Raw genomic sequence first — 18,745 nt, 5'->3', positions numbered from 1 at the left:
ATTGTAATTGCATGAGTTGATGGTGTAGGCAAGCTGGCAGGTTCATCTGAAGGAAGTATCAGTTCCCTAAAAAGCAACATGTGACATTCTCAACTCAGAACTGAACTGAGTCTATAACTTTAAACTTTCTACAATATGGACAGTAGTGAAGCTGCGGATCAGATCCTATGACTTCTCCTTGCAATAGAAAAATAGTTCTTTCAGAAAAGGAAGATTTTCTCCAACAGCATAAATAATTATTTTCTATGGGAGGAAATCTTTCTCCCTTGAAGGGAGACTTAACAGGACAAAGTCATGGGATTGTCAGGAGGATTGTATCTATGTGATTGAGATGCATTCCTGTCTATGTAATTGTTTACAACTACAAATCAATGCTGCTACAAGATGTGTGCAACTAGCCTGCTATATGTTACCAGTGCCAGCCAGGGCATTCTTTCCTTGATCTTAACTTTATGGCTTCACATGCTTTGTAGATCACTAGGCTTCTCCTGACTCCCTGACCCCACGAGAAATGGAATTGTTTCCGTTACGTCTTGGGGGGCAGGAAGCCAGGTGGCTTCTATCACTGTCATTGACCTTGGGGCATCTCGGCTCCGAAAACTATCTTTCACATTTCCTGGGAAAATGGGAAGGGGGACTGACAATGGGGATAAAGGGGGTGGCAAATGCCAGGTTTGTCAAAAAGCTTTGGTGCTCTGACACTTATCAATAAACACTACTGATCAGCAATACAGAGTCCATTTGTTGGCTTAAGGTTTGAGACCTAACCGGGATCCAATTTGGTGGAGGGAAGTCATAGGATCTAATCCAGTGTTGTGTGCAAAATTTCCTTCTGTTTGTTATGTAAAGAATTAAACGAAAAGTAGTCATAGATAAGCCTGAAGAATGTTGCATACCTAAAAAGAATGAAACTTTTGACAGATATTTTAAACTCAAGCAAAGCTCAAATCAAACTGTGTGACCTCAGGGTCAGCCGCACACTTTTTGACTAAATTACTTCCCATGGTGCTTATGAAGATAAAATTGACGAGAATGACCTAACCTGGTTTGAGTCCCCATGTTACAAAATTAAGAAGGATCAGTGAAAATCACTGCTTTGGTGACTTGAAAGCATCTCTGATAAGGAGAAGAGTTATCTGTGGTGTCAGAGACAGTGACCTCAGAAGATGACTGCAGTATCAGGCTATGCACCCCTCGGCAAAATTCTTTCAGATCTGCAGGGCCTCAGAGACGTTGAAGGTACAGATCAAAAATCTGAATTGAGCTGGAGATGTTGTTCATGCCTTCAACTTAAATAGCAAGGGGCAAAGGGCAAGACAGTCATCTTCTAAAACAGAAGTAACTGCTAATGGGGAAATAGAAAAAAGAAACAGAAAGCCTAAGCAGATCTACACAGAAGGCTACCAGATACTATTAAATGGTGGGGTTTCCTTCAAGGGAATTGTCCTTAGGATTGCACAGAGACATGAAACATTATGAAACCTTCCTTTGTTTTGAAAGTGGGAAGCACAGTCGTTTTTTTAAGATTCTGCTGGATAAAAGCACAAACATGCACACAGCTGAAGATACTCTATCAGGGTTTTCATATTGATGTAGTAGAAGCAAAAAATACAACAACAACAACAAACAACAACAAAATCCCCAGAGCCCTCCGGGGATTGGGCGGTATATCAAATTAAATAAATAATAAATAATAATAATAAACTAGAGACTGTAAGTGGATTTTGCTAGTGCATGTGAACAAGACAGCTACTTGACACTGGTGCTCTATTTAACATATTATATGAAAAGTTATCAAAGATTGTATTGTTGAAGGTTTTCATGGCTGGAATCAAGTGGCTGTTGTGGGCTTGCTGGGCTGTGTGACAATTGTCTGTAGTTTTTGCTGCTAATGTTTCACTCGAATCTATGACTGGCATCTTTAAAGGCATGTCATGGTGAGAGATGTTTCTGTCCATGGATCTCACCAAGCATACCTCTGATGAAGCCATCCATAGATGTGGAGGAAACATTAGAAGTGAAAACTACCAGACCATGGCCAAACAGTCCTGAAAACCCACAACAGCCAGTTATCAAAGATTGTCAGTAAGGGCTAAACTGAGGTGAACCCAAATCAAAGTTGCTGGTTACTCTAGAATATCCCAGTATTGGAAAAGTGCATTGCCAGTGTTAAGACCCTGTGTGGTTTCCAAGGCAAGAAACATTCGGAGTTGGTTTGCCATTGCCTGCCTTTGCATCACGACCCTAGACTTCTGTTGTGGTCTTCCATCCAGACATTAACCAGAGCCAACCCTGCTTAACAGCCCTGATCTGACAAGACTAACCTGAACCATTCAAGTCAGGCCAATACTTTTTTCTAAGACGAGCTCATTTGTGTACGTTTTTGAGCTCACCAGAACTCAGGCTGGATGTCAAAAGAGAGCTCTTCAAACTGCCAGTTGTAGAAAAGATAATGGGCCAATTTGCAAGCACCCAGTTTTTCAGCAAGCTAAATGCTTCTTCAGGAGTTTGGCAGAGGAAGTTAGCGGAAGCGCATTCAATAATTCATTTGGATGTTTTGGAGTTCTGTGCTTGCCATTTGGTATCACATCTGCCCCAGAACTTTATTAATAGACCAGACATATGCTATATGAGCACATCAGTGAGGTGGACATATCTATGTGTGATGTTTGAGGTACAACAAAAAAGGAGCATGATCAGTTGCTTTATTGAAGGTCAGAAGACTACACTTGAAACTGAACAGTGAGAAATATGCCATATCTGCAAAGGGGTAAAACCAGGTGAAAAGGAAGTACAACACCTTGATCTCTTTCAGAGAAAGATGTTTGTGGTTTTTGGGGAGAATAGTGAATCACCTTGGAAAATTTGTCTGTGACATGTCCACAACAGCAGGAGGAATTCTTAAAACAGTGCCTGATGCAGCAGTCAATCTATATCCCAAACAGAACCAACAAAATTTCAGGGGATGCCTCATAAACCAGATTGGGAGAAGTGGCTTTATAAAAACAGGGGGAGTGTTGACAACAGTGACCCAAGCCTACAAATCCCTCACTGATAAAGAGACCAGAGACACAGACTGAAAGAGCTATTCTGTATATAATTTCCCTGTGAAATTTTCAATTTAGTTAGCGAATTATTGAATGGCTGTCTATTAGAAATCCAGAATGCTGATTAAGCTAGATAAATATAATCTGGCAGTGAACTGTATACCAGGCAAATTTCTGTTCACTGCTGATGTGCTTTCCAAGGCAGTTCCCTGCAACTGTGTTATCAGAAAAAGCCCAGGTCAGGTGGATGATTATCATACCACTTAACAGGGGCAAATTTTAAAAATTGCCTGTTACACGAGAAACTGATAAAGAACTAGCAGTGCAGGCCCTAATCCAAGTTGTGACATACAATTTTCCTCCACAGCATTTTGGCAGCTTGACAAATACTAGGCTTTTTAATGAATGACATCTAGTACAAACTTCTCTCAGAAAGATCTGCACAGTCTGGCTGTGGTGGATTTCCTGAGCTGTGTGGCCATGGTCTGGTAGCTTTTCTTCTAATGTTTTGCCTGCATCTATGGGTGCCATAGATGTGGGGAAAATGTTAAGAGAAACATTAAGAGCCACATAGCTCAGAAAACCCACAACAGCCAGTGACAGCCTTCAACAATACATCTGTTCAGTCTGTCAAATAAAGCTTTTAGCAGTTGTAGTGATTTGCATAAGTATTGCCCAGATTTAGAGAATGATTGGTTCCCTAAGAACATAAGAACATAAGAACTAGCCTGCTCAGATCAGAGTCCATCAAGTCCAGCACTCTGCTACTCGCAGTGGCCCACCAGGTGCCTTTGGGAGCTCACATTCAGGATGTGAAAGCAATGGCCTGCTGCTGATGCTGCTCCTGAGCACCTGATCTGCTAAGGCATTTGCAATCTCAGATCAAGGAGGATCAAGATGGGTAGCCATAGATGGACTTCTCCTCCATAAATCTGCCCAAGCCCCTTTTAAAGCTATCCAGGTTAGTGGCCATCACCACCTCCTGTGGCAGCATATTCCAAACACCAACCACACGTTGCATGAAGAAGTGTTTCCTTTTATTAGTCCTAATTCTTCCCCCCAGCATTTTCAATGTATGCCCCCTGGTTCTAGTATTGTGAGAAACAGAGAAAAATTTCTCTCTGTCAACATTTTCTACCCCATGCATAATTTTATAGACTAACCCAAACTAAAGAGTCCCAAACGCTGCAGCCTCTCCTCATAAGGAAGGTGCTCCAATCCTTCAATCATCCTTGTTGCCCTTCTCTGCACTTTTTCTATCTCTTCGATATCCTTTTTGAGATGTGGCGACCAGAACTGAACACAGTACTCCAAGTGTGGTCGCACCACTGCTTTATATAAGGGCATGACAATCCTTGCAGTTTTATTATCAACTCCTTTCCTAATTATCCCCAGCATAGAGTTTGCCTTTTTCACAGCTGCCATGCATTGAGTTGACATTCCCATGGAACTATCAACTAAGACAGCCAAATGCCTTTCCTGGTCTGTGACTGATAGCATTGACCCTTGTAGCATGTATGTGAAGCTTGGATTTTTTGCCCCTATGTTCATCACTTTACATTTTGCTACATTGAACTGCATTTGCCATTTCTTAGCCCACTCACCTAATTTATCAAGGTCCACTTGGAGCTCTTCGCAATCCTTTGTGGTTCTCACCACACTACATAATTTGGTATCATCTGCAAACTTGGCCACCATGCTACCCACCCCTACTTCCAGGTCATTTATGAATACGTTAAAGAGGACTGGTCCCAAAACGGTCCCAAAACAGATCCTTGGGGGACACCATCTCTCCATTGTGAGAACTTCCCATTTATTCCCACCCTTTGTTTCCTGTTCCTCAACCAGTTTTTAATCCATAGAAGGACTTCCCCTCTTATTCCTTGATTGCTGAGTTCTCTCAATAGTCTCTGGTGAGGAACTTTGTCAAAAGACAATGTCCACTGGTTCCCCCTTATCCACATGCCTGTTTATACCCTCAAAGAACTCTAGTAAGTTTGTAAGACAGGACTTGCCTCTGCAAAAGCCATGCTGACTCTTCCTCAGCAGGTCTTGCTTTTCTACATGTTTTATAATTTTATCTTTAACAATAGATTCTACTAATTTACCAGGAACAGATGTCAAACTGACTGGCCTGTAATTTCCTGGGTCCCCCCTAGACCCTTTCTTAAAGATTGGTGTGACATTGACCATCTTCCAGTCTTCAGGGATGGAGGCAGATTTCAGGGATAAGTTGCATTATCAACCCTGATCAACTTTTACTGAAAAGGCATGCTAGAACTAACCTTCCCATAACAGATCATTTTCTGAAGTCTAATGAGAGAATAAGCAGGATGATGAGAATTCAGAAACTGAAACAAAAATATCATTTTGACAAGACAGACTGTAATATTCCCAAACTTAAGACAGTGGACCAAATTTGCTTGGGAAATCAGTTTACTATTATGTGAGATCTAAAAGGCATATGTTGTAGAATAGCCATATCTAAAGTCTTATGTAATCCAAACTGCCAATGGAAACTGCTCGCTTTGTAAGCATCACATCATAACAGGGTTCCCCACCAGTCTCAGAAGACACTGGTTCCAGTTTTAGTCAACTGATAATGCATTCGAGAGGGCCATCAACAGGAGGGCCCATTAAATATCACAATTGAGATGTTTTCAACTAGAAAGACCAAGCTTCCCAAAGGACTTGTAGGGCAATGGTTTTTTCCCTCACAAGTCATTTACAGTTTTAAAGCTGGAAATAAAACGTTTCCACCATGGAGTTCCCATTGTTTTTCCCCCTTTCCAAAACACTTTTTCTGTGTTTCTGAAAACACCTTTTTCTGTGTTTTTGAAAGCAGTTTTACAGTATTTCTTTTCGCTGAAATGTTTCCCTCAGAGTGTGGTCATATTTTAAAAGTTTTATCTTTCCTGCTGCCATTTTTCACCCTTCTGTGCTACCACCCATCTTCCCCCTTAGTGCCATTTTTTTTTTTTTGCATCCCTGACCTCACTCCTTTTCCCTTCACCTCTTTATTTTTGACATTTCCATTTTTGGGGGATGTTTGGTTGAATCAACAAAGCATCAATTAAACAGAGCTACAGAGTGTCAAAGCAATGAATCAATAAAGCATCATTTGAATAAATAAACAAAAAAATTTTTTAACTCACAGCGGCCATGAATTGTTTGCAGAAGGTGACTGTGGACAAAAATCATGGTACTGGAGGGGTGGTGGTGGTGGTGGATCAAAAACATTTTGGAAATGTTCTAGGTAATGTGTGGAAAGGGATTGTGTTGGTATATGATAAACACAACTTAATTTATGATACTGACTGGGGAAGATCATTTTAATAGATAATATATCTCCATTGTATATTTTAACTATGCAGGGTTAATTTTATATATTTTATTTGGCCATTGTATAATGATTAAGGGGCACAATACAGTGATGGACATTTATACATTCATGGACATTCCCTTATATTTTACAATGATGGAGAAATGGTAATTTGTGGACTTCCCCTAAGAGCATGTGACCTTGGTTTCTTCTAGAGCAAGGGACCTGGTCTTGTTGAAATTGTGGGCAGTTTGGGAATTCTGAGAACAAATAGTGGATGCGCCTACAAAATGGCTGTCATGTGGGCTAGATCCAGTCACAAAGTACTGGAAAGTTTCAAACTGAGCATCCCCTTGGAGGCCACTGTTTCCAAATCAGTGAAGAAGGTGGTGCCTCCTAAAGAAGATGCTCTTTTAAAAGCATCTCCTACTCTGCCCCAGTGAATTGGAGAGAAGACAGGATTGGCTGTTTCCTCTGGGAAACAAGGAAGCGGGCAGTGGGAAGCACATTGGTGGGGTACAGTGTTGGAGATAATGGTTCTAGAACAGGGGTGTCAAACTCATGGCCCTCCAGTTGTTCATGAACTACAATTCCCATCAGTCCCTCCCAACATGAGCATTGGCTATACTGGCAAGGGCTGATGGGAATTGTCGTTCAAGAACATCTGGAGGGCCATGAGTTTGACACCTGTGTTCTAGAAGAAGAAGAAGAAGAAGAAGAAGAAGAAGAAGAAGAAGAAGAAGAAGAAGAAGAAGAAGAATCCCCCCTTCTGCAGGAGACTCAAAGGGGCTTACAATCTCCTTGCCCTTCCCCCCTCACAACACCCTGTGAGGTAGGTGGGGCTGAGAGAGCTCCGAGAAGCTGTGACTAGCCCAAGGTCACCCAGCTGGCGTGTGTGGGAGTGCACAGGCTAATCTGAATTCCCCAGATAAGCCTCCACAGCTCAGGTGGCAGAGCTGGGAATCAAACCCGGTTCCTCCAGATTAGATACATGAGCTCTTAACCTCCTACACCACTGCTGCTCCTAGAGCACTGTACAACATGTTCTTTGTTATTGTTGTTGTTCTCAGCCATTCCTCATTCTGATAGTCTTTATCTGCGGACCCAACATCAAAAATGTCCCCTCCTAAATGACCACAGACAGATGTCTGCAGCATACTTTCTACGTCGTCATGACTAGTCAAATTTTATTATTCAGATGATTCCTACTAAGGCAAAGATCTGTTTATTCATATTGGTAGAGGAGAAACATCAGAGGAGACACAAGCCCCTTTCTGAGACTGCAATCTGGGCAGCTTCGCAGTTTGCCGTATGGGTGGAAAAACCATGGTGAAATCTCAGCCTCTGAGCTCATGAAATCATGTGCTCTTTGCAGCATAAAAAAGGTTATGCGTGTGGTACTTATGCACCGCCTGCTTTTTAAAAAAGGAAGTTACTATCAGTCACTCTTCACAGAATCAGTCTAATCTCCACTCTGGTGACTAGCCGGTACTTGCATTTGCGTTCTGATGTGTGTAACCTCACATTGAAAAGATCATGGACAGAGGTGAGTTCTTTCTCCCTCCCTTGCTGAAAACGCTGTGTAGAGAACTAGAAATGGGGAATCTTGAATTCCTCTTCCTCCTCCTCCTGAGATGAATTTATTTACTTATTTTAATATTTTTTAAAAATACTAGCAATATTTCTATCCTATGTTCTCTCCTTGGACTGTGGCGAAATTCATTGGGTTTATTTGCGCCAGTCCCTTTCTCCTAGCTAATCTCCTTGCCAGGATTGTTGTGTAGATAATATGGAAGAGGGAAGAACGATGTATAAGCAGCCTTGGTAGAAGAATGGAATTAAAAAGTGATTGCCTTTATCTGAAGCTAAGCAAATCTTCATCAGATCAGAAATGAAATGGCAGGGGAAAACTGCATGCAAACTTAAATGTTAAAGATTTTATGTTGTTCTAAATGGTAATATTAAACAAGTTGTAATCTGAGGGGAGGGAGGGGGGGAGAGAGAGAGAGAGATCAGGTTTTAAAAGGACTTTTCTTCTTAAGAACATAAGAAAGAGCCTGCTGGATCAGACCAGAGTCCATCTAGTCCAGCACTCTGCTACTCGCAGTGGCCCACCAGATGCCACATGCAGGTTGTGAAAGCAATGGCCTTATGCTGCTGCTGCTGCTGCTCCTGAGCACCTGGTCTGCCAAGTCATTTGCAATCTGAGATCAAGGAGGATCAAGATGGGTAGCCATAGATCAACTTTTTATTCTTCTTTTTAGCATTGTCCCACTTATTCAGGGTCCACTTTTAAAATACCACTTGTCTCAATCGAGTTGTCTGGTTGCAGACATGTAACTTTCAGATCTGCATTGATGGTATCTTGCCATCGTTGCTTTGGTCGTCGGAGTAACCTCAATTAAAATTTTTAAATTTTAAAAGGATTTGTGTAAGCTGCTAATTTTGGTGAGATCACTGAAATTTGGAAGCTTGCTTGAAGAGCTCATTTTGGGCACTTGCATTATCTTCCTATTAACTTTTGGGCAAACTTCAAGAGCACTTTTTGGACATATTAACCCTTAATATTGAGGGTTATACCTCTTGTAGTAGCCTTTAGCATCTGGCAGCACCTAGCACCTGAGTAGGACCAAATGAGACCAGGGTAGCTGTCTGCAAAGTGCTTTGGCTAGGATGCCAGCCTTCAGGTGGGACCTGAAGACACACACCCCCCCCCCCCCAGAATTACAGCTTATCTCCTGACAACAAAGGATGGATGCTTTGGAAGTGGAAAAAATGGATGCTTTGGAGGTTGGACTATATGGCATTGTATACCACTGAAGTCCTTGTCCTCCCCAGACTCCACTTTCCCCAGGTCAGCCAACATGGTGTAGTGGTTAAGAGCGGTGGACTCTAATCTGGTGAACCAGGTTTGTTTCCCCACTCCTTCACATGAAGCCTGCTAGGCAACCTCGGACTAGTCATGATTCTCTGTTGTGGAAAGAGGAAGGGAAGGTGATTGTAAGCCCCTTTGAGATTCTTTAGAAGTAGAGAAAAGCAGGGTATAAAAACCAACTCTTCTTCAACTCTTCTTCTATTCCCAATCTGGATCTGACGATTCTATCCCCCAACACCCACAAGTGGCCAGGAGGACTTGGCAACCCGACCTTTGGCAGGGTTTGTGAAAGTTAATAAGGCTAGTTTCTGACCAGGCATTGGAGACCACCTTTTGGTCTATTCAAGCATCATTCTCCAAAGTGCTTTGGCTAGGGATGCCAACATCACTCAACATACTGCATGATTTGTCCATCACTCAACATACTGCATGATTACATCACTCAACATACTGCATGATTTGTCCAGATCACAAGTCACAGTCAACTCCCCACTAGTCAAGTGGCTTTTCAGAATAAATCAAGTTGACAATTTTTTGTTTGTAAATGCTTTGTGGAAAACAATGTTTTGTCATCCCTAAATTACAGAAGTGCTGAAGGTCTAACAGGGTGTTCATTACTCTCTTCTTTTTTTCAGGAAAACAGCTGACGCTTGTCCTCGTTTTGAATCTTCTTCTGTTGTTTCAGGTATGAAGCTTGCAAAATTATTTTTGTTTTCTGATCATTGTCCTTTGATTGATCAGTGCTGGAGATTTAGGGCTGAAAGAACCCTGGCATCTGCTTGAGACAAGTGAGAGGTGCCTGCCATTGCGTAAAGTTTCCACTCAACAGCTGAAGCAAGTAGTACAAGCAGCTCAAATTCACTGGCTAAGGTAACAATGCCTACAGTAATACTAGGGATGCCAGCCTTCAGGTGGGACCTGAGGATCCCGTGGAATTACAGCTCATCTCTAGATGATAATAGAAGATTTACGCCCTGATTTTCTCTCCTGTAAGGAGTCTCAAAGCAGCTTACAATCTCCTTCCCTTCATCCAGACACCTTGTGAGGTCACCCAGCAGGCTTCATGTATGGGAGCAGGGAAGCAAATCCAGTTCAGCAGATAGGATTCTGCTGCTCATGGGTGGAAGTGGGGAATTAAACTCGGTTTTTCAGATTAGAGTCCAGATTAGATTACAACACCTCATTGTAGTGGTTAAGAGATCATTTCCTGGAGAAAACGGATGCTTTGGAGACTGACCTCTGTGGCATTGTACCCCAGTGAGGTCCCTGTCATCCCACCGCCAGACCTATTGCTACTATCATAGACACATGTACAAAAATCCTGTGTTGAGCTAAACCATTTTCTTAGTGAAGGAAAAAGTAATAAAGGTGCCTAATTATCTAGAACAGTGTAAACATACAAAACATTCCACCATACAAATGTATACAAAACATGTATGAATAAAAAAATTCCCTTTGTAACAATCCTAGCTGCGATGATAGGGAACTTGAGTGCTGTACTCCTTTTCTGGAACACAAAGTATTCAGAGGAAAAGCATTCTATTCACTTAATGACAGTCCTTGCTGCCCTATTAAGGACTTGAGTAGTGCTGTACTCCTTCTCTGGAACAAGAAGTATTCAGAGGAAAGCCACTCTATAACGCCGTTTAAGATAGCAAAACGTTTTCATAGATTACTTCTTCAATAGAATGCTGCTGAAAGCTCAGTGTTGTAAATAATCTCTGCAACTGGATAATTCAGTATCACATTAACGCAGTTTGCTTAACCATTCTCAAGGCACAGAATTCAGGACACAGTCGTGGTGGGAGAAAGGGGTTAGAAGAAGTAGGGTATAGAAGGAAAAATATGGGAGGAGGTAGCAGTTGGGAGGAGAGGATGGAAAATGGTAGCTGGCCGAGTACAACTTGTCAATTCAAGCTTGGGAAATTGCAGGATATTTGGGGACAGTACCTGGAGGAGTAGAATTTGGGAAGGGCAGGAAGCTCAGTTGTGATGTGTCACTCTACGGCTTCCATTACTCCTAGACTCTGTAGTTTACCTAGGGCTGTCCATCTTCTCTTGGTAGATCTTCTGGGATTACGATTGATCTCCAGAAATTAGTTCATCTGGAGAAAATGGCTGCTTTGGACAGTGGACAGTATGGCATCGTACCCCACTGAAGTCCCTCCCCTCCTCAAACCCTGCCCTGCCCAGGCTCCACCTCCAAAATCTCCTGGTATTTCCCAATCCAGAACTGGCAACCCTAAGTATACCATTTAATCACTCTCTGAAGCTGCTCTTTCCTCCAGGGGAACTGTTTGAAGATCCATTGTAATTCTAGAAGGGCTCCAAGTTCATCTGGAGATTGGCAACCCTTCTGGAGGGTTTCAGAAGCTAGAGGAGAAAGCAGGAACTAGTGAGGAAATCTCTATGTGAATTTCTCATACATTTGTCAATATCTTTGTCAGCATAGCCTTATCTGTGGACTCTTAAATCTAAAGATGGGGACCTTGGGCAGAGAAGACTGATCTTTGCACAAACCTAAAAAAAGTTTTGCAGAGTTTGCAGAAAACTCTGAATTCTAATAGGGAGAGAGGGAGGGGGAGAGAGAGAGAGAGAGAGAGAGAGAGAGAGAGAGAGAGAGACCCCAGTGATAAAAACAGTGCCTTCATTCATTGTGGTGTTAAGCAATGACAAGAATATTGCCAGCCTTCAAGCCTTGGTATCTGTCAGTCAAAAGGAGTTGGGGGGGAGCCATTTCTTGGGTTCTTTTGACCTTTGTGGCAGGATTCATCTGGACTAGGGCCAGCAACTGTCTACCTTGTGATTTGTATGACTCAATCAGGCCAGGCCAGACGTTTCGAACTCACAATTAAAAAAATTAACAGCTCTGCTACTAACTTGACAGAGCAGCCTCACTTCACTCCAATCCAAATGGCAGTCCTGTTCTGTGGTTTCCCTTTCTGGAGTTTCTCAGCAATTAATTTGCCCATCTGACTTCCTTAGTGATGTAAAAGTCCCTGAGGTATGCTTCACAGATCACATGCTGCTTGGCAAAAGGTTTCAGGGGTTTACCTAGTTGTGTTAAAAGAAAACATTACAACACTGAATTTTGAAATTGGAAAGATTGGTTCAATTCAGATGTGCCAAACCATAGTTAAGGAAGCCTAGTTATGGTTTAGTGTGATCTCTGAAATGCCAAGCCGTGGTTTGCAGTAGCTTGCCAAACCAGACTTAAAAACAAAACAAAAAAACTTCATAATTTGAGCTGGTTTGAAAAACATGATTTAAATTGACAAACTATAATTACAGCCCCTGACAGTCCTTCAGAAGCTCCTGTACCATAAAGACAGGAGTGAACATGAAACTAAGCACTCCGAGAACAGAAAATGAAAGCAGACAGACAAGTCTAAATGATTGTTTATCTGTTGTATAGGTGGAAGTCCTTGTTCTAAAGTTTGACAGAAATTGAATGAATGTATCTGAATAAGTGAATCTTTCCTTTTTTCACATGACCATTGGAAATCAAGATGAGGGGGTACCTATTCAAAAGTAAACTTTCCCCACAGATAAGCACTTACAAGCCATGTTGTTTGGAAAGGCAAGTTCTGGTGCCTTCAAAATTCTCTAATTTTGCAGAGGCATATCTAGGCAAACTGGAGCCCGGGGGCAAAACCTGAGTTTGCCCCCCCCATATGGGCGGCCACCCTCCCCCACCACGACCAAACAATGATTTTTTGCACCAGCTCACAAAACACCTCCCACCCTCAGCAACACATAAATGGCTCTCTACCCACCAATTCTCTTTCCTAATTTTGTCCTCACACCAACCCTATGAGGTAGGTTATTAGCCTGAGAAACAGCTCCAAGCCCGTGCAAGTGGGTATTAAGCATGTAAATCACTCACAAGTCACCCCCAGCACAACATTTACCAAACAAATGTCAGCATCATCTCTCACAAATCACCCACCTCCACCAAAACATACATGGCTCTCTCCCCACCAACTCTCTTTCCAAATTCTGTCCTCACACCAACCCTATGAGGTAGGTTATTAGCCTGAGAAACAGCTCCATGCCAGTGCAAGTGGGTATTAAGCATGTAAATCCCTCACAAATCACCTCCAGCAAAACATTTACCAAACAAATGTCAACATCATCTATCACAAAACACCTCCAGTGGAATTCACCTCCAAACAGCATCACTTTCAATGTTTAAACTGTGGACCTCACATTCTCCCTTTAAGTCCATGCCAAAGGGATTTGAAAGGAGAATCTGGGGAGATTTGGAGGGTGCCTGCTGTCAGGGGTGTAATTGTTAAGCTAACAGCACCAAAATTTCAGGGTATCTTTAGGAGATTCTCTTGATGATACCACCCAGGTTTGGAGAAGTTTGATTCAGGGGGTCCAAAGTTATGGACCCTCAAATGTTTAGCCCCCATCTCCTATTAGCTCCCATTGGAAACAATGGGGGATGGGGCACCCCTTTTGGGAGTCCATAACTTTGGACCCCCTGAACCAAACCTCACCTAACTTGGTTGGTGTCATCAAGAGAGTCTCCTGAAAAATCCCTGAAATTGTGGTGCTGCTAGCATAAAACCTGCGCCCCCTGCAGGCCAAAAACTGAAAAAAACACTAAAAAGTACAAAACACACACAAATGAACCTGAATTTTTGCGCCCTCCACTAGGGGGCACCCGGGGACATAGGGTACCCCATGATCCCTAGGTAAATACACCACTGCTGGAATGGCCAGCCACCACACCCTACTTTCCACCAACGTTTCCCTGCCGCCCTGAGCTATATGGGAGTGGAAAGGGTGTGGTGGGGTGTTCCTGGGGGGGAGCCAATCTTAGCTTCCACTGCCAGTTTAGCCCAGTTTGTGCTAGCGGAGTGGGGCTCGGACATATGTTGGGAATTTAATGGCATATCTCCACTTCCCCTATAGGAGAGTTAATGGTAAGATTTAAAAAAAACACGTTTTGTGCTTTGGAGCAGAATGGGCGGTGCTGGAGCAGCACTGTCCCTGCCCACATGAGAGCTCTGGATTGGGCTGTTAATCTGGGGCCGTGTATTTGGGACCATGTGTAGACTGTGCAAATTGTTTCTGGTATATGCTTGAATGATGTCCCAGGAACAGCTGCTGACATGGTAATATTATTGACCATACATGTATAAATGGCCTTCTGAATGTTCAAAACACATGACCCTGCTATAATCTTCACAACAGCAGTAAATTAGTAAATTGATTAGGCAAGGAAGAATTCCTCTTCTTTCCCATCCACTTTGTTGAAGAAGTTTGATTTAAACTATTCTTACTAAACTATTGTTGTGAGGGAGGAAGGGAAAGGAGTTTGTAAGCCCCTTTGAGTCTCCTTGCAGGAGAGAAAGGGGGGATATAAATCCAACTCTTCTTCTTCTTAATCTTCCCTGCAGAAGTTATATCTCCTCAACAACAAAACAAAAAGTATGTTAGGCTGAGAGAGAGAGTGACCGTCCTAAGCTTTGTGATAAGAGCCAGATCCCAGTCTGTCTCTGTAAGCACTCTCCCAAATTCATCTGTGCTGGAGGCAAATTTATTTGACAGTCATTCCTTTGTCTCAGAGAATCTTGGGAACTATAATTCTATGGGGTGTTGTGTGGTTTCCGGGCTGTACGACCATGTTCTACTAGCATTTTCTCCTGACATTTTGCCTGCATCTGTGGTTTGGCCTCTGAAGATGCCTGCCACTGATGCAGACGAAACGTCAGGAGAAAATGCTAGTAGAACACTGCCTTACAGCTCGGAAACCACACAACATCCCAGTGATTCCGGCCGTGAAACCCTTCGACAATGCATGTAATTCTATGAAGAATAATATGTTTGACTAACAATACCACTCATAAGAGAAATTGTCTCAGGTCAACTGGCATGAAACCAATATTGGTTTGGATTGTAAGTCACAGCAGACTTATGGTGACCCCGTGGGGTTTTCAGAACAAGAGACGTTCAGAGGTGGTTTGCCATTCTCTGCCTCTGCATCACAACCCTGGCATTCCTTGATGGTCTTCCTTCCAAATACTGAGCTTAGCTTCTGAGATCTGATGAGATTGGGCTATCCAGGCCGGGGTGGGGGGTGGGTGTCTGTAAATATGTCCTAAATAAAATTAAACTGCAGCTTTAACATTTATCCCAGCATAAGCAAATAATCAAAAGCATGGAGTGTCCTTCAAAGAATGAACCATGATTGTTTTCCCAGTTTTTCCTCTTTTTGGCTACTTGAAGTACTTTGGGAAGATGTTACGAGCCAATGTGTAAAATGTAACCCCATCCTGTTCTCTTCCTCTTAGCTTTGCAGGTGCATCGAGTCTATGACGCCTGCGTATGATGATAATGAGAATGACAACTCTACCTTTGATTACAGTGTTTATGAGCAGCCTTGCGTGAAAGATGAGGTCCGGCAGTTCCGTGCTGCTTTCCTTCCTGCCATGTACACCCTTGTCTGTGTTGTCGGGCTGACCGGCAATATCCTGGTGATGGTGACCTACATCTACTTCAGGAGGCTAAAGACCATGACACATACTTACCTGCTCAACCTTGCCTTAGCAGACATCCTGTTCCTGCTGACTCTCCCTTTCTGGTCCACCAGCGCAGTCAAGTATTGGGTCTTTAAAGAGTTGGCCTGCAAAGCCGTCCATTGTATTGGCCGCATGAGTTTCTTCACTGGCATGTTACTTCTTCTGTCCATCAGCATTGACCGGTATTTTGCCATAGTCCAGGCCCCCTCAGCCCACCGCCTGCGATCCCAGAGGGTGTTGGCCAGCAAGATTACTTGCCTCGCCATTTGGATACTGGCTTTCATTCTCTCTATCCCTGAGCTGATTTTCAGGGTTGTGTATGAGCCTGACCAGCAGCCGCCCCGTTGCACCATCAGAACAAACAATTTGCTGGCTTTTGACACTGGCATCCGAGTGTCTCAGATGGTCATTGGCTTTCTGGTGCCTCTCCTGGTGATGACCTTCTGTTATTGTGTCATCATCAGGACCTTGCTACAGACCCGCAGCTTTGAGAAGAACCGAGCTATTAAGGTCCTTATTGCAGTTGTGATCATCTTCATTGTCTTCCAGCTACCCTACAATAGTGTCATACTAGCTGAGACCATCTCAGCCTTCAACACCACCAATGGTGAATGTGAAGCCAGCAAGAGGTTGGATGTGGCCAATGATGTGACCTATAGTTTGGCCTGCATTCGCTGCTGTCTTAACCCATTCCTTTATGCGTTCATTGGTGTTAAATTCCGCAATGACCTCCTTCGTCTCCTCAAGGACCTGGGCTGTATCAGTCAAGCACAGCTTTGGCAGTGGTCCACATGCCGGGAAACAAAAAGATTTTCAGTTGCTACAGAAACTGACACTACTACCACTTACTCCCCATGAGAAGTTCTAGACAGCATGGCAGCCATCTTGGACAATAGACATCTATTTACATATATCAATCAAATAGCTCTAATCCACAAGACTGGGGTTTAGCCATCATAGTACCCATTTTTAAGAAAGGAAATAGGTAGTATCCAGCTAATTATAGATGGAAAAGCCTTCTTAATATAGTCAGTCCCAGGATGGAAGAGGAGCAAAGTATACTCTTGCAGAGCTGAAGCACAGCATTGCCCTAAGGCTGACTGTCCATCATGGCCTCCTTCCTTGCCTCTGAAGACGTGAGAAAGGGCTATGGCTCTGTAGGAGAGCCTCCTTTTGGCATGCAGAAGGTCCCAAGTTCAATTCCTAGCAACTACAGTTAAAAGGACCAGGAGTAGGTGATGAGAAAAACCTTTGTCTTAGTCCCTGGAAACCTGCTACCAGCCTGAGTAGTCCATTGTGACCCTGATGGAACAAGGCTTTGATTCAGTATAAGGCAACTTCATATTTTATCCAGGTGTGGACTGGTAAACATGTGGGACAGAGGTTGGGTGCATGGAGGGAGGAATAGAGCAGGAGGCAGATACCCCTCTGTTCTTGAAGAAAAAGTTGCCGTCAAGGATATACATGTAATGCTGACTTCTCATGACATAAATGGTGTTGGATTCACTGAGAACCCCTTTATGTGATCGCCTCTGCCACCAAGTCCTTGGTTATGCAGAACAGGGATTGCCAAATTCCATACAGGGCAGAGCTATGTGCTTTGGAAACTTGTGTGTAAGGGCAGGAATGTGAGCAGCATTATTTCTTCCATTGCAATAGCACCTTGAGGTAGAAACACACTTTCCAAAATTCTCCTATAAATCTCCTATACATCTATGGGAAGGAGAAGGGCTTGTACGATTTCACTTGTTCCTTCCATCCACAAGAGCATTTGAGCATTTTCCCTGACTGACTCTGAATAGTGATTGCCACACAGCACAAGTATAACATTTTGAAGATGTTATAAATGAAATGGGGTTTTAAAAAAAATATTTTGTTCACTTAGTGCCTTTAGTAACTATTTGAAGCTCATAAAAATAATTCAGGTTGGTTCACACAGGAAAAGCTTTTTATTATTTTATTTTTTTTAATCACACATGCGTAGCTGCGAAGCTTCAAATGCAGGAATCCTTGCAGCTGTGCCAATTTTCTAGCAATCTGATTGGCTGTCATTTGTTGCCCACTCTCAGATTGGATGTATTCGGTGCTCCATGTCTCCTTATCTTCTATTGGTTGGCACAGTGCGGGCAAATTCACCTAAGCTTTCCACTCTCTTTCTGCCTGCCATTTTAGCTGCTTTGCAGTGTTTTGGTTGTAACACAGATCTTTGGCATTGTTTTCTAGTTTTCATAATGGAACTAGAAGAACTGGTAGATCCAGCTGTTGCTTCTGATGCAGGAGAATAAGAAAGGTGGCTTTCAACATGTCATGTTCAGGGGCTGCCTGAGACAGCACACAGCTTCTCTGTAAAGTTGGGATGTAAAGTTCTTGTTGAATCGTTTGATGAATGTGGCACAGTTGTATTATTATTGCACAAGTAACTTTGAAAATTTTCCTGTTAGTTGTAAACTTGTATTTTTCTAATAATAACTTTGTAAGACAGTTAATTTTTCTAACAAACTGTGTTTTCTGTGGAAAATTGAGGAGGAAGGTGGAAAATTGAGGAGGAAGGTCAGTGGAAATGGTTCAGCAATCTGCAGTCTTCAGATTAGTAAGAATTCCTTTAGATTTGAATTTTGAGCCCGGGGGGGATAAATTTTGGGGTTGGAGAAGAGTTAGACATTGGAATTTCTGAAGGGGGGTGTTGGAGGGTGTGGAAAGGGGAAAGGGTTGATCCCAGGGTCACTCTGGGGTCCTTGCCCTGGGGTTGCCAACTCCAGAGTAGGGGATTCCTGGAGATTTGTTGGCACAGTTTGGGAGGGATGGCCAGTTGGTGGGGGGGGCATGGGAGGAGTAGGGAAATGATCTCTGTAGTATGGAGATCAGTTGAAACTCTGAGACAACTCCAGGTTGCATCTGTAGGTTTGTTGCCCTAGGAAAAAGCAGCAGAGGTCAAAATCAGTGGGGATTCCTTGGTGGGAAACATTAG

The 18,745-nt window shown here is 43.0% G+C and overlaps 1 protein-coding gene across 1 annotated transcript; it reads left to right on the top strand.

The window, feature by feature from the left end:
* Positions 1-7,816: 7,816 nt before the first annotated feature.
* On the top strand, positions 7,817-18,253 carry CCR7 (C-C motif chemokine receptor 7). Its single transcript, XM_048517887.1, has 3 exons — positions 7,817-7,915; positions 9,880-9,929; positions 15,550-18,253. The coding sequence occupies exons 1-3, from the start codon at positions 7,906-7,908 to the stop codon at positions 16,633-16,635; spliced, it is 1,146 nt and encodes a 381-aa protein (XP_048373844.1). The 5' UTR covers positions 7,817-7,905; the 3' UTR covers positions 16,636-18,253.
* The last annotated feature ends 492 nt before the right edge of the window (positions 18,254-18,745 follow it).

Source organism: Sphaerodactylus townsendi, linkage group LG15 (genome assembly GCF_021028975.2).
Source record: "Sphaerodactylus townsendi isolate TG3544 linkage group LG15, MPM_Stown_v2.3, whole genome shotgun sequence".
Classification (NCBI taxonomy): Eukaryota; Metazoa; Chordata; class Lepidosauria; order Squamata; family Sphaerodactylidae; genus Sphaerodactylus; species Sphaerodactylus townsendi.
This window is presented reverse-complemented; position numbering and strand designations above follow the sequence as displayed.

What these genes read in the sequence shown, in the direction of transcription:
- CCR7 (XM_048517887.1), top strand. An exon ending in ATCTTCTTCTGTTGTTTCAG is followed by an intron (nt 9,930 to 15,549) that starts GTATGAAGCTTG and finishes TCTTCCTCTTAG; the next exon opens with CTTTGCAGGTGCATCGAGTC.